The following is a 16223-nucleotide window of genomic DNA, read 5'->3' on the forward strand; positions in this document are numbered from 1 at the left end:
TGAGCAGATTTCCGATCGTGCACGAAGCGGATTACAGCCCCTGACATCAGTCCTCCTCATCCTCCTCCTCTTCCTCCTGCTCCTGCTGCTCAGCTGATCCGGAGGATTCCCTCTGCGGGACACTCAGCACAGCCCCGCCTGTATGCTCGCCTCCGCTCGCCTCCATCATGGACTTCAACGTGAAAAAACTGGCTTCTGATGCGGGGGTCTTCTTCACCCGGGCCGTGCAGGTAAGACCGGACCTCACTCCAGCTGCAGGCGGTGATGTGTGGACCGATTTACTACTGCTAGGCTCTCACTGCATCCCGTTGGGCCTGGAGCTCGATTAAAGCAGGTGAAGCCTTGCGTTTTATTTGTGAGGTCTGTGGGTATAATGGAGTGTATTTGTGTGGCGTGTTTTCCATGCAGACCGAGCAGCCCGCTGCGTGTAAGCCGATAAAGGTTTGTCTAGCCTCGATCCATTATTGATGGCTGTGATCGGGTGCATCACCCATGTGACTCCAGCAGACTATGTCCTGCTCCCCTCCAACTCCCCAACATAGAGATTCATTCATTTATCTGGCTCACCAGCAGTAAACAGCATTAAATCATTCACTCTCGAGAACTTGTACACCAAACCTCATTCAAAAAATTAGAAATTCATTGATGAAGTCTGTGCTACAAGTCAGGTAATGAGCAGAACAATACTGGATCTTTAGGCTTCAGTAAGAAATTCGGCAGCCATATGATGCACTTTTCATTAAAGGCTTAAAAAGGTCTCCCATCTCACTCAACAAAGAAAGAGAAGACATCAAAACTGTATTTAAAACGTTATAATCAGGATACATTGAATTGTTACAGTAAGAAGCAAATATAGTAAAAAAATAATAAAATGGGGGCACTTCAAAGAGTCAAGTTTTTAAGCCCTGTTTCAAACTAACTGACCATATTTTCAAGATGTTTGTTCCACAGCTGGAGAGCATGAAAACTGAAAGCTACTTCACTTTGTTTAGTTCCCATTTGTCGCAAGTAAATTCACATGCATCTATACCCAAGTTCATTTAGTGCTGCGTAGACTAAGAACTGGGTTCTTGGGATCCCCTTTGGGCATTAGTGGGTGAGTTGCAGTTGTCTGTCACCTGTAAAGACAATAGTCTACAGTGCAGGAGGTCAAACTGACTTTCATTAAAAGCTGAAGTCGGTTTGGTATCACATCAAGGGCCACATAAAAAAAGGGTCTTCTGTATAATATTGTTGAACATTGTGGATAGAATTTAATCTGCATAAAAGCCTCAATGACACAACAAAAATTCAACAAGTTGCCTCACTGTTTCCGAGCAAGTCGAGCACAACAGCTGCTTATTTTCACTATTTCTGTTAAAATCCTGAACATTGATCCACATCACACCAACTCTGCAGTTACAGCTGGATGTTGTCCATGAGCTTGAAACATGTGGTCTGACCAATGCATGAACAATGCATGAATGCATTTTTTTCTGTTTTTTTTTCTAGTCAGAAATCATTGAATTTATTGCTAAGTTATTATGCTGTTAAAGATTTCTTTATTTGAAGAGTGACACTTCATCCTATCCAGACAGAGGCTCTTCTGACTTCGCCATATATGAACTTTCACAGTATAATTCAAAGATTAAAATAATGTATTTTAAATCATTTAAGAATAATATGAATCAATAAAAGGAGAAAAGCCCAGTGAAGCATATTAACTGGTTTATTCTGCACACTGCTGCTCCTATTGGAAAAAATGAACCCATGAATGCAACAAGGTCAGACTGCTTTCCTGGAGGTTGTCCAAGTGCATTGTGGGAAAACACAGGAAACCAATGAAGGCAGGAAGCGGTATAAAAAAACAAACAAAAAACAGCTCTGCACAACACCAGAAAACCATTAACTGTTTCTGTATTTTACATGTCTACACGTATCATATATGACTCACGGACTGGGAGTGAAAGGGTTCCTGCACACTGACTTTAAAAGTCTGACCAACCATTAGTGAGACACTAAGAGAGAGAGAGAGGGAGAGAAAGAGACTCAGTCGTTGTGTGTGTGTCTCTTTGTGGTGAATTTGCATCTTTGTAGTTGTTCTGTGTCTCTTTGTGGTTGGTGCTGCTTCTGGGTGCAGATTTTGACACAATGCAACTACAGTACTGGATGTTGTGTTTTAGTGGTGCCAGTGACCAAGCAAAAAACGTAATAAGCACATTTAAAGACCTTTAGATTAAATTTTGTATTTGGATAAACACTCAAATGTATCCCAGTTTGACTCTTCAAGATTCAAGAGCTTTATTGACAATACAGCAGTATACACAGTATACAGTGTACTGAAATTCTGTTTCATCCCAAGCCACCCATGGTGCATAAAAGATATAACTCCAAGAGATATAAAACTAGAAATTGCAAAGTGCTGAGTTAATGTATTTTGCATAGTCCTTAAATTGCTCTGCTGTAAAGGATGGGAACGGTTAATTAAATACCTACAAATTAATTAAAACTTGGTGGACCTACGGCTTTTACAGTCCCTAAGGCCCTAAGTGGAGTCCAGTAATCCAGCCCTGAATAAGAGGCTGTCCATCGTAGAGCTCCTGAATACCTGCCAGTACTTTTGCCTTTTAAAGAACCGATCTGGCCCATGAAGCTGCTGTCAGTCAGAGCTTCTCCCTGCTGCTTGGTGACAGTGACGGTGAATTCCTCGGCCTGCCTCTGAAGTCCAGCTGGCCGCCGTCGCTGTATGTCAGTCAGATTTGAATGAAAGAAATCATCTGACAGCCCAGCCTGATACCACAGATGGCGATCTTTGGCCTCAGTTATTAGAGAGCAGAACTGGGCCTTCTCATCTTTGATTGCATAAGACATGCTTCAAAGTTCCAGTTAGTGAGAATAAAAACTTATGTGTAAGTTAGAAACTGAGGTTTAAGATAATTTGTCTGGGTCTTAAAATATGATGGGTTTGTTCTGATTATTATAGAATTGCGATCATAAAGATCGAGTAAACGGTGGATGAAAAGCATGAGGACAAGTTTAAAAATTAAGATATTTTCACATTGGTTTGTAAAACCTTTGAGATTTTCTGTAATTTCTGTATAAATAAAAACTAAAATGCCATGTGATCCTTTTTTGTTTTTAATGAACATCCTTTTGAAGTAGATGAAGAGAACCTTTGGACTCAGTCAAGGATTACCTTTTAATCTTGGGAATGCCAACCGAACAGTGACAAACTCTATTGATTTGGTGGTTTGTTGGTAGATAATTCATTCTGTTAAGTAAGTAATTCAATCTGTGACTTGTTGATTATGTCGCACTTCTTCTAATATGATCACAGATTAAGCATTATTAGAGATATTACGGTATACTATTCTATAGAAATCTATGCAATAACTGTTGAGATCTTCACTCAAAGCTCCAAACATCAGCCCCATGCAGTCCCTCTCCACTGACGTGGGCCCGTGACCCAAACGAGAATGGATTCCACCAAAAAAACAATTGGTGCCAGCAAAGTTGGAATGATGTTGAAGTGGCTATTGAACCCCTACAAAGCTTTTGGCAGATGCAGATCAGAATATTCCCCATGAAGTTACCCCAACTTCTGTAAAAATGCTATGTGATGATCAACTCTCAAAACTGTCAAAATATCAGCTGGTTTTCATAATCCAAACCGGCACTAGAACTGTGTGGTGATGGGCAGTGGATGACCTGGTTTAGATTCATACAGTCGTTGTTCTTCTAGAGCTTGTTTGCCTCTTATCAGTGTCATCTACCTGTGGCTTTTCACTCTTAGTTCACAGAAGAGAAGCTTGGCCAGGCTGAGAAGACTGAGTTGGATCCACACTTGGAGAACCTGATCACTCGTGCCGACTCCACCAAGAATTGGACTGAAAAGATCTTAAAACAAACAGAGGTGCTGCTGCAGCCCAATCCAAGTAAGTTCTATACATCGCGGAAGTTCCCCTACATATATAAAGTCGCATCTTCAACTCTGCGCACTGGGTTTAAAGAAGATGTAGTTCTTAAACTTGTTGACAAAAGATCTGTTCATACTTGTTTTGCTAATTGTTGCTCAGTAACATTAAGCTTTGAAACTAAAAGTTAAGGTTTCTACTAAAGAAATTTCCCTGGGAAGCAGAAACCCGTTGAGCTCTATCATTTCCACCAGAAGTTCCCGAATTCCAGCGATAGATTATTTCCCCCTTTCCCCTTTTGTTGAAATGTATATGTAATAAGTCTTTGCTCAGGAGCTAGTATTTTCCGAAGATTGACAACCTCCCCGTGTTAACAACTAATGCTAAGTGGTCATGTATAAAAGCTTTTTAATCTTGCAATTTTTTAATGCTCTACATTTCTGAGAAACCACTACTAAAAGCAGGATTTGTTTTTAGTGTCTGACAATAATTGAAAATAATTAGCCAGGGGGATTTTGTGTTTGGACTAACAAGAAAGTCGAAGCTTCTGAGGTTGTTAGGTCAGAATTTGACACAATTTCCCAAATTAATTTTAGTCTAATCAGTTTAACTTGCTGGAGGAACTTTTACCCTGGGGAAAGTCCCTGGACGTTAGTTCCTGGGTGTTTTGGGAACTTTCTCTGGAAATGTGCCTTTTAGAAGCTTTTATAGTTAAACGTGAACATGATTGGGTTTTTGGGAGTAATGCCTAACCTTTGACCTGTGTATTTTGTACCCTCCATGCTTCAGTTGACCACACTGGTAAGTCTTGGCCTTGTTTCCCAGAGTGCTTTGTGTAAAAAGCCTACTAAGCATTGTGATGTGACTACAGATTATACATACATAGCTGTGGTCAAAAGTTTCCATAAACTCATCATGGGCAGGAATGTCAAAGTAATCTTGGGCTTGAGAGGTGGTGTAGTGGCATAAGGTTGGAAAGCCTCACCTTTACTCCTCCAAACACACATATTGTCATTGTGGCCAAATAGCGGTGTTCATTTTAGAGCAGGGGCTTCGTTGTGGGTTGGTACCCTCTCAATCCAAGGTGGTGTAAAGCTCTAGATAGTTTATTAAAAGCCCAAAATTACTCTGGTTTTTCATGCACATAAACGTCTGAAGACATCTGTAGTCTAGCACATACCACAGACCTACAGTACGGCCCCACATTTTAAGCTTCAGGCACCGTCTGCTGTGCTGTTTAAGGTCTGAACTGGAGCGTGTAGATACAAACAGGTGTTGAATTACTAATGACCTTCTATTCAGGAAGACAGCTGCCAACTTTTGATGGGATACAGCCACTGATACCTTCATGGGGCCTGGTTGATTCAAATACCATACTCGGGTACAATTGTGTGTACTTGTATTTTTATTTCCCATCACACATTATACCAATCAGACCCATCAGATGGTTTGAAGTCATCCTGGAAACTATTTGGAGAAGGGCTGGTTCTTTGATATAATGATTAGCAGGCGATTGAACCATCTGTCTGTCACTGCTTTTCATGGGCCACTTCAACCAATCATGTCACGACACATATGATGCCACCCACAACATTTATCTGCAGTTATATGCCGTCGTTAAAAACAGGTTGAAGTCTAGATTATAGATCCGTTTGTGATCCAGCTGCCATGGAAAGCAAAGGCTATACTTCCATTAGGTGAACGGAACACTGGGCTGCAGCTTTGATCTTGCTGCCAATATTTAATGATCAAAGACGCCGATCCACTCCTACCCCTGGATAGCCCTGTTGGTGGGATTGGTCAATTGCAATTCTGGCCCCAGAGAAACATAAATGTGATACCATAGGAAGACCACTTATAGAAGATTATGACACTAGTGGGTTCCCACTAAAAAACGCTTCAAGAGCTGTACACGCCCACCACCGACCCCAACCACCTCCTGCCAGCTCTGATGCAGCTTGAATTATTAATAACACATCTGTGCATAAGCGAATGTTTTTCAGAACCGCCAACATGTTTGCACTTACTGAAGATTGACTGAAGATTAAGCATCTGCAGTGAACTGGTGTTTACACATAGCGTATCAGAGGAATTTGGAGGAATGTTTCCCCATTAAAAAAAAACTTATTTTAGAAGCAAAGATAACTGTAGTGGCGGCAATTACAATAACCTTTGGTATTAGGAGTAAACTATGGATAAATTCAAGACAAAAATGACAGCTAATTACCTTTTGTTTAACTTTCTTTGTTCAGAGAGATTAATAGCACCTTTCGTACAATTAGACTCTTAAATGTAGGATAATAAACAGTGTGCGATATTCCTTTTAATGTGTTGGTCACAGTTGTCTTTTTATCACCTTGTATCCAGGTGCTCGGATCGAGGAGTTCATCTATGACAAGCTGGACAAGAAGCTTCCCTCCAGGACAACCAACGCGGAGCTGCTGGGTCAGTACATGCTGGACGCCGCCATCGAATTCGGTTCAGACACGCCATACGGTGAGTGGACCTGCAGCTGAAACTGATACTGCTGCAGCTAATGACTCATGAAGCTCTAAATGCTCCTCTGAAGCAGCTCTCTTTCTGTTAGCAGTTAAAGAGCACACCATTTTACTACATTTTTGAGAAAAAGAAAAAAAAATGTGGATGCTGCTTAAACAGCTAAAACACACTTTAGTCCAAATTGTATTTAAAAACCGATTTGATTGTTTTGTCTCCATCAAACCTGTGGTTTGAACCTGAGTGTGCTGTTGTGCTGTTGTAACTGTAGGCAAGACCCTGATCACAGTAGCGGAATACCAGAAGAGGCTCGGAGGAGCCGAGCGCGAGTTCCTCCACACTTCGGCCGTCACTTTCCTCTCACCTCTGCGCAACTTCCTGGAGGGAGACTGGAGGACCATATCAGTGAGTGTGTCGTATGAAAATATGGTAGTAAATACAGACGTGCTGATACAAAATAGGAATGAAGTCTTTGCAGCTGTAAGCATCCTTATTACATCCTTTAGGAAAGCAAAAGAGAAAGTGCCGTCCCAGAATTCATAGCATCATTAAAAACAATAGTGATGTGTCGGTCGCGAACGAAACGGCTCTTAGAGCCGGCTCTTTGAAGTGAACGACGCGAGCCGTGGGTTGTTTTTTTTTTTTCTTTTTCTTTCTCTCACCCTCTCTCTCACACTTTTTCCCGCTTCACTCCGCACGCGAGCCTTGTGCTTTGCGCTGGGCAGAGGGGGGAGGGGCGGTAGTTACACTCGCAGTAGCGCAGGAACAGAGCGGGAGGGAAAGAGAGAGAAAGAGAGTCAGGGACAACAACATTACATTAGAAAGGTATAGTAATCATCCACAAGTATTTTCAGTTGCAGATGATAAAGGATTCAGAAAGTTTATTCATGCAGGCCCATATGACAGAGAATATGCATCTTCTTTTTGTTTTCATATTTTAATTTATATTTAATTGTTTTGTGGTTTGCAGTGTTTTGTGTTGTTTCACTTTTTGAATATATATGAGTGCTTGTGTATAAATACACAAACAATACACATATGCTTTCAATTGTGTAATTTAAGTGATCTAGGTAGCTCTGTTTTGGAAGTTCAGTTAAAGCTAGAAATGTGTTTTGGAGTTTGTACGTGTTTTGTCTCTGGGGGCCACGCCACCGTATATATTTATATATAAACATATATAAATAAAACCACTTTTTTAAACATTAGTAATTCCTTTTGTGCATAATTTTATATTGTTGTTAATAATAAATTAATTAAAGCAACGGAACAACCTGAAGAGCCGGATGGGAGTCGAAAAGCCGGCTCTTTTTAGTGAGCCAAACCGAAAGAGCCGGTTCTCTAAAAAGAGCCGGAAATCCCATCACTAAAAAACAAACAGTCAGCATGGCTGTGTGGTGAATATCATGAAAATGTTCATTAATAGTGTGTTTTTCATTCAATGCCATAACCTGCTGATATGTTTGAACCTTTAAAACCACAGCTGAACTCTGACCTTTACACAGCTGCAATAACAGATGAGTAGGTTTCAGTGACAGCGTTGGCATGCATGATGATCTCAAGCATACCCGAAGTTAGCATTTGGACTTACAGATAGAGATACTGACAAAGTTTAAGTTGTAATTTGCACTTATTGGAAATCTCAGCAAGTCTCAAAATGTTAAAAATCACAGTAATATCATATTGTGATTTGTGATGATATCATATCTTTGGATATCTATGAGAGCAGTCAGACTCTCTGAGCAGCAAACCTCTCCTTTCCTCTGTCCTGACCAGTTCTCCTTCACATTTTTCCCTAACCTCATGACTTTTTCCACAAAAAAACAGTGGCTGGGAAAGGGAAAGCGGGAAAGGAAAGCAATACATAGGAAAAAGTGCTTACCAAAATAAAGCGGGAAGCTGAAAGAAAGAAGAAAATGTACCTAACGCAAAGATAAAGAAGGGAAAGAATATCAGTAAAATTAAAATGGTGATCAAAACACAAATCCTGAACTCAGAGTCAGAGTGATGTACTCGCTGCTGGAGGTCTTCGGGGTGATGACGTGTTGCACAGGTTTGCTGCAGGTTTGTTCCTCGTGGTTGTTCCTGAATGAATCATTTTTCTTCCTCGTGCAGAAAGAGAGGCGGCTGCTGGAGAATCGCCGGCTGGATCTGGACATCTGTAAGGCACGCCTGAAAAAAGCCAAGCTGGCAGAAGCCAAAGCGGCGGTGAGATCAAATTTCAACAGTTCTTCTTCTACCCTAAGATCAGAAACCATCAGAGCACAGCCAGACTCAGACAGCTTTAAGTGAAGTCAGTCAGGTGCTCATTTTGTTCTTGTTTTGGTCACATGTTCAGAGTGCATGTGAGCAGATTCACCTCTGACATGTTGGAGAGCTTACTGGCTGGCTGCGCTGCTTGTCGCATGTTTGTCAGATTCATGAAGGAAAAGTTCCTAACGCTTCTTTATGCACCAACTCTGCATGTAAATATTACAAACAGTCTTTTGTTTTAGTCTTTAAAAACTCCAACAGATGCAGTGGACGCCTCGTTAGCAGACGGGTTGATGGCTGCTCTGTTAACACTCTCAGAGCAGCAGATGTCTCAGCCATGACCGGATTATCAGAACTAAAGTCCAGTTCAGTGATCACTGGGAGCCTTCAGAGTTCATCTGTTCACCATCGCATTGATTTTAAAATGATTTAATCTAACACAGCTACCTCAGATTATCCTATGCATGTAGAAATGTAAGAAAACAAACACGGTAAACCTGGTATTAGTTGATGCTGGTGAGCTATCTCAGACGCCTGTGGTACCAAAAACTCTGAATCAGGAACAGCAGGGGGCGCCCGTGTCACAAAACAAAACATCAGTACCAGTTTACTCCGATCAAATGAGCCCTTCAGTAGTAGATTTATGACAGGGATTAGTAATCTTTTACATCACAAGAGACATTTTATGAGGATTTTTGATCCTCAAAAATCTTAATGGGGCCACAAAACATATTTAAGCTTAAAAATGGAAGGTCCAATCAATCCAATCAATGTCATTGATAGGTGTTAGTAATTCAGATATTTTAACACAAGATACTTTAAGTTCAATTTTATTTCTACAGCATATTTAAAAGCAACAAAGTTGATGGAAGTTATTTACAAGTTAGTTTAAAACATACAAGAAAAGACCATAGACCAATAAATAAATATTACAAAGTAAGTCGTGAAAACAAACAATAAATTTAACTTACAACAAGCTAAAAAAAAAAGACACTACAAGATAAAAAAGCCCGATGGGACTCAACGTGAAACTTAATTTAAAGCAAAGGTAAACAAAGTGAGTTTGAAGACAGGATTTAAAAGAATCTCCAGCACAAATATGAAGTTTCAGGTTATTCCAGAGTCTCAGGGCTTCAACTCGAGGCCTCAGCAGTCAGAGGAACTTTAGCTGCTTTATATCTTAAAACCTGAACAGAGGTAGAGTCGGTGTAAACCTGCTAAAGCCGCGGTGATGTGATCATGTTTCTAACACCTGTTAAAAGATGAGCAGCAGTATTTTGGACAAACTACAGATGAGTTTTCAAGACACACCTGTAGAGAATTACAGGCATGAATGAGGTTTTTCAGGGAGGTCGATAGGATTTATAAAATTATAGAAGCTGAAAAACTTCTATTTCCAATAAAACACAAAATTTTTAAAGTGGAAGAAAAATCTACCAGTATGATCTGACCTTCCTCTGTTTGTGAAAACAAATCAAAAGTGTCCTTTTAGTAAACTTTAATAAATAAAACCACACAGCAGCTTTAAAAGCAGGCGATAAATTATTCACTGTGACGTCTCTTTGGGGTCAGCAGGGGTCACAGGTTAAATGCTGTGGATGCTTCCAGCTTCAGGCTCAATGATCCGCTCTCGTTGTGGTTGCTTTGTGCTTCCTGCTAACATGTTTTTATTTGTCTGCTCACGGTTTGTAACTGCATGACAACCTGTGTTTGTTTCCTCCTCCTTGCTCTCCTTTGCTGTAGGCTACACCTGATTTTCAGGAGACTCGGCCTCGAAATTATGTTCTTTCTGCCAGTGCATCAGCGGTAAGAGAAACGAGCAGCACCGCAGAGCTCATGGCTCACATGACAATCAAGAAACTGCATTTTTTTTAACATGTCATATGCAAAAAACTCCATAAGAAGCTAACAGCAGAATTTTTAAGTCTGACCGGCAGCTGAAGCTGTTAACACAGGCTTGTTTAACAATCGGGCCTCCATTTACCATCAACCTGTTTATGTATTTTCTTTGGTTTTACTTATTATCAAAAATTTAGTTTTTCTTTCTTTTTATATTTAAATATACTATTTTTCATGGCAATCACAAATGAACAAAGTGAGAAGTGAGGACAGTGGGGGAAAAAACAGCCGTATGATTTTTCTAAAAAAAATTTTAAAAAATATTTCTGCATATGTTGGAAATATATTAGAATTGGTTTTTAATTGTATTTTTTTTTATTTATTTTCTTTTTGAGAAAGCAACCTCACTAGTCAAATAAACAAAAATAGCCTGAGGTGAGGAAAGTGAGCCATCATTAAAAAAAGAGCCAGGCTGTCACATTAAATATGAATTTATAATTAATGACTTATCAGGTTACACAAAGGTTACATTGACAAACAGAAAAAAGCCAAATGAAATCAATTGTGTCCATAATGTAGGTGCAGAAACGTAAAAGTCTGATTTGCTCTCTTAGTTTTAAATTATTATTATCATTATTGTTATTAATGATAATGATAATAACAACAATGAAACAAGCCTTGTTCTGATGGAGGTTTCTTCCTATTAAAAGGGAGTTTTTCCTTCCCACTCTCGCCAAAGTGTTGCTCATGGTGGGTGATCTGATCGTTGGGCTTTCTCCGTATTAATGTGTCTTTAATTTACAGTATAAAGAACGTCGAGGCTGCTGTTATTGTGGTGAAACGGAAATTAACTATCACTCCCCTGATACTAGTACTGCTACTGTTATTAGTGCTGCTACTGCTTCTGCTACCAGTCCTGCTATCAATATGATTTCAGCTACTGTAAAATAGAATTTCCCAATAATGGGCAGAAATACTATTTATTATTCTTTTTTTTATTATTATTATTTATGTATTCATTTTTTTTTAAAAGGAAACCCAATAAGCTAAAGGTTTTGTGTTTCACTGCTTCAGTTTTTTTAATGGTTCTCAGATGTATTAAAAAACTGTTCAAATCAAAATGTAGTTTTGCCACAGCTGTATTAGCGAACACTGCCAGGCTGCTGCTGTCACTAACAATTTGCTGCTTGAATGAAAGTTAAATAAACAGAAAAGGGGGGGGGAATCTTATTTCATTACCAGGATCTCAGATTTTTAATCTGAGCAGCATTTTTCTGCAAATCACACTCAAAAAGTTTTTTTTTTAGACTGAAACGCACACGTGACAGCTTTTTAACCCAGTGAGATCCTGACCTGTTGTTTTTAGAGGAAAACACGAGTTTATTTCTTTACTTCTGCTGGAACGTTTATAATTTCAAAGAAAGCTCAGGGATGAACAATAGGAAGGTATAAAAATGAAAACACAACACAGCATGTAATCTAAACCTGGTCGTGTCTTCTCAGAAGAAAAGCTGTTTACAGAAGTCTGTGAGCACAGATGAGGAACACAAAGATCTGAAAGTGAGATTTGTTTTATCTCAGCTGAACCTATCAGGGCTCTGGAGTTTACACTTCACTGGCTCCTTTATTTTGCGCTAACACCTAGAAAATAAAAAGTTGTCAGATTGCAGATTTCACAGCATGAGTGATCTTTCAGGGCTGTGTTTTGAATGTTTAGTCAAGCATGTCATGTTAGCCATGAGATAACCGTGTTTGTGCATGACGTGTTACAGATGACGCAAGCATGTTTGAGCATGGTTATTATTGTTTAGTTTTGGCTCTGATGCTTTTTAAATGAGGCCTTGTTGAAGTTTATTGTACGTCCATGTGAAATAAAACAAAAACGGCAGCTTCAGCTCAAACAGAAACACCGCTCAGCAGAACCTGAAAGAAGCATGGACTTTTATTTTGAAAAATCACTGTAATTCATTGGAGTCATAAGTTCTTAATTATTTTTATGATCAAATCACATTCCCTGATAAATACAGTCCCTGGGATCCTCGTCACTTTATATTCAACTATCTTGTATTTGTAACCTGCCGGATTTTTACGGCTTCATTTACGATCGTGGCTCAAGAGTTGGGAGTTTGCCTTGTAATCGGAAGGTTGCCGGTTCGAGCGCTGGCTTGGACAGTCTTGGTCGTTTTGTCCTTGGGCAAGACACTTCACCCGTTGCCTACTGGTGGTGGTCAGAGGGCCCGATGGCACCAGTGTCCGGCAGCCTCGCCTCTGTCAGTGCGCCCCAGGGTGGCTGTGGCTACAATGTAGCTTACCATCACCAGTGTGTGAATGCGTGTGTGAATGGGTGATGACTGGATGTGTAAAGCGCTTTGGGGTCCTTCAGGACTAGTAAAGCGCTATACAAATACAGGCCACTTACCATTTATTTTACCATAAAATAAAAATATCCTTAAAGAGCCTCGGTGCCAAGCCTCAGTTCATGCTCAGTCTGAAACAAGCCTTTTTAGCTCCTCCCCCTTTCAGAGGGCTTTCTTCTGATTTAAGCAGAAGTGGTTGGAGCTTCAAATACCTGGTTTAGAGTCGACTGAAACCTGAGGTTATACCTTCATGTTGTTATTTACTGGCCGTGTTTAATATTGGTGCTGGAAATGTATGTGACAGGAAATAATCTGTTATGTTATTTCAGACAGTTACAGTGTTTATGCAACATATGATTTTTTATTTATTTTTGATTTTTTTGACCCCCTCTATGGTTTCATTAAACCAGCTGCAGAGCGGCTGGGAGAGCTGGGACGTGGAGCCCGACCCGGTCGTGTCAGAGCAGAGGAAGGTTGGACACGTGGAGAGACTAGAAGTCCCGTGTTTGTTTAGTAGTTTGGGTAGAAAAGACATGTTTTTTTAGGGTGTTTCATGGTTATTTCCCCTCCTGTTTAGACTTCACGGTTGTTTTGTTCCCTCCCTTTGTTATTTTTAGAGCGCACAGAACACAGAGACAGGCATCGATTAGGACACTCTCAGAAGATCAGATTGTAGGAAATTCACTGATTACTTTTGCAGATTGAATCAGCAAACTAGACCAAAGAGATGTCACACAGTTTCCACTGGAGACTCTTCTGGTAAATTTGGGAAATAAATTACTTTATAAAAATCTGTGAAGCTGGAGAAATGTAATAAATTGTATTCTTTGTGTGACACAAGATAGGAAGGACTGTACCTTTTATTCACAAAAAGAGCCTCAAGGTTACTTCTACCGTTTCATTCATTATTCATTATTTTAATGTTAATAACATTATAACAGACATGCAGTGTTTTTAAAAAAAAAAAAATCATACCCTCTTTAAATTTTTCACATTCAGACCAACACGTTCAAAATGTTTTACAAATAAAAATCTGTGTGGACTGCATATGTATTCAGCCCCCTTTACTCTAACAGCCCTAAATAAAAGAGGTCGTCTAATAAACAGAGTCCAGAGTATGTCCTTTAATCTCAGTCTAAATACAGAACACGGTTCTGTGACAGCCTCAGAGGAACATTAGAGAACAAACCGCATCGTGAAGACCAAAGAACTCACAATTTTTCGCATAAATTAGTATAAACCTGCACACAGGGATACACATCTACATTTAGGATGGTTAAACATGAAGTATCTGTCCATAAAGTCTTTTCAAAGCAAAAGATGCTCCCTCCCTGCTACAATACTGCATGTTTACCACTGGGGGGCGCAGCTCCACACCAGTTCCTCCAGTCTTCAGCATCTGCAGAATGCAGAGTAAAGGTCGTGTGAAGTTCAGCAGCTGCTGCAAGAGGCGCGTCATCGCTGTGTTTACAGTGCATTTGAGGTCATGCTTTCCCTTTACTCAGCATCTCCTGTAACTCAGGTTCACTCAGTGAAATGATGCGTTTAAGTCTTAACTATAAACATTAGCACAGTTTATATCGCATGCTGTCGTCATAGCCCGGGTAGAAGGGCATGAATTTGGGATCATTTCACAGGGAGACCAGATCCCAACTAACCAAAAAGTGTTTGTAAAGCAAAGTGTGTAAAGGTCGCTAATGCAGGGTTTGGCATTACTAACACAAACAAAAAACTGGTTTTATTTGATTTAAATGTTTCCTTTCTGTAGTGGAATTGTTTAGCAGCGGGGTTTCCCCTGTGATTTCTGCTTTCAATGCAAACAACAACAAAAAGCAATTTGTTGTTTCTCATTTGGAAGGGGACTCACACGATTTTATCCTTTCCCTTCGTAATCCATCTCACTTTTCCCACAGCACAGGATAACCCCACCCACCCAGTCTTATTTACAAACAGAGATTCCTGCCATGGCATCTTTTTATAGCTCTGTGTGGTGGAAGATGAAACTTGAGCATTATTTTCTAACATGGGAACATTTAAAACCTGCAAAAATCCTCAGAGTCCCACTGCGTCTCGCTAAGTAACTGAAATAATATTTTGTTTTGGTCTTGTTCCGTTTTATATGTTGCAGTTAAAACTGCTGATGCCGGTTGTTCCAGCGGCTTTTCCTCTTGAGGTTATAGTAGAGATGTGTTCAAGGACTACAGCTGTTTTTGAGCCTCATGTTTTCTTATCATATTCACGATGAGTAAGACTGCATGACAGCAGACCACAGTGGCGGCTGCACTTTTAAAGGCATTTTCCAGTGTAAAAGGAGAATCCTTTAGTCGAGATTTTCGTTTTACCAGCATATTCCTGTGGAAAGATATTCTCCTTTATCAGGTGTCATTATCCGACGCGCACTGTCACAGCATGTGGAGTCATTTTCCAGGGACACCGCTTTAGTGCAGGGATTCCCCAGAAACACACATTTCAATGTGAGAAACAAGAAAAACAAAAGCTTTTTTTAATATAATATAATTAATATATATATTAATACAATATATAATAGTTTCACACTGTTTAGCATTATTAAGTGCTTGGTTCATCATTTTCATATCCTTACTGCCATTTATAAGCACAGACATGTTTATACAGCTATTGTTACACCATGTACAGCTGCCACTGCTATCAGTCACAGTAATATCTGTTTTTTATAAATAGCATGCTAAGGAAGAGTAAGCTATATAAATGATGAATGAAGCACTTGCTAATACCTCAGTACTCTGACGTCATTATAAAGTGCTGCCAAGTTGTTTATTCTGATGTGTGCATTAGTAGATTTGTTTAGGCACAGAGGGCCAAAGGGTTTGTGGGAATGTAATGCAGGCTTGACCCAAAGTAAAAATGGGATGTTCTGAGAAGATAGAAGTTAAAGTTAAGTGGGCTAAATAAACTTAATTAAAGTACACTTTTCTTCCATAGTTTGTGCCTAAAAATTGCCAATAAAAATTACTTTAAATCAACCTTAAATCTACCCTGATGGCTGCTTTCCCCCTCCCCTGTGTGAAACTAAAGCCCTAATGTAGATTTAGCTGTGTCTACCAAGATAATCTGCTCTTCCTGACTTTTTCTTTCTTTCTGTCCTCGCCACACTCGTCTCAGCTGCTCAGTGAGGAAGTGGACAAAGTGAGTACCGTCACCAGCAGGAAGTGCTCTCTAGATTTAAAGCATGACTCGTGTTGTCAGCTTCCTTCCTTCCTCTCGTCTTGTTTTCCAGGCAGAACACGAGCTTCGCGTGGCCCAGACGGAGTTCGATCGCCAGGCTGAGGTCACCAGGCTGCTGCTTGAAGGCATCAGCAGCACACACGTGAGTCACCGCAGGCCAGTCATCCCACTGGGCTCCTGTTAA

At 40.0% G+C, this 16223-nt stretch overlaps 1 protein-coding gene across 5 annotated transcripts in view; it reads left to right on the forward strand.

Moving 5' to 3' along the window:
- LOC102786307 (endophilin-B2-like) overlaps nt 1-16223 on the forward strand; it is a 38837-nt gene continuing 22614 nt past the window's right edge. The window contains exons 1-10 of one of the 5 annotated variants that reach the window (XM_087843462.1): nt 2-230; nt 3773-3914; nt 4683-4694; nt 6261-6389; nt 6661-6794; nt 8502-8594; nt 10383-10445; nt 13246-13308; nt 15977-16000; nt 16092-16181. In XM_087843462.1, the coding sequence (XP_087699588.1) occupies nt 168-230; nt 3773-3914; nt 4683-4694; nt 6261-6389; nt 6661-6794; nt 8502-8594; nt 10383-10445; nt 13246-13308; nt 15977-16000; nt 16092-16181 (813 nt within the window). In that variant the 5' untranslated portion in view covers nt 2-167. Of the gene's footprint in view, nt 231-3772; nt 3915-4682; nt 4695-6260; nt 6390-6660; nt 6795-8501; nt 8595-10382; nt 10446-13245; nt 13309-15976; nt 16001-16091; nt 16182-16223 lie in introns of all 5 variants that reach the window. The other 4 variants (XM_087843464.1, XM_087843459.1, XM_087843461.1 and 1 more) reach the window with 4 other exon arrangements.

This window comes from Neolamprologus brichardi, chromosome 7, assembly GCF_056152115.1.
Source record: "Neolamprologus brichardi isolate AB-2024 chromosome 7, ASM5615211v1, whole genome shotgun sequence".
In the NCBI taxonomy this organism is placed as follows: domain Eukaryota; kingdom Metazoa; phylum Chordata; class Actinopteri; order Cichliformes; family Cichlidae; genus Neolamprologus; species Neolamprologus brichardi.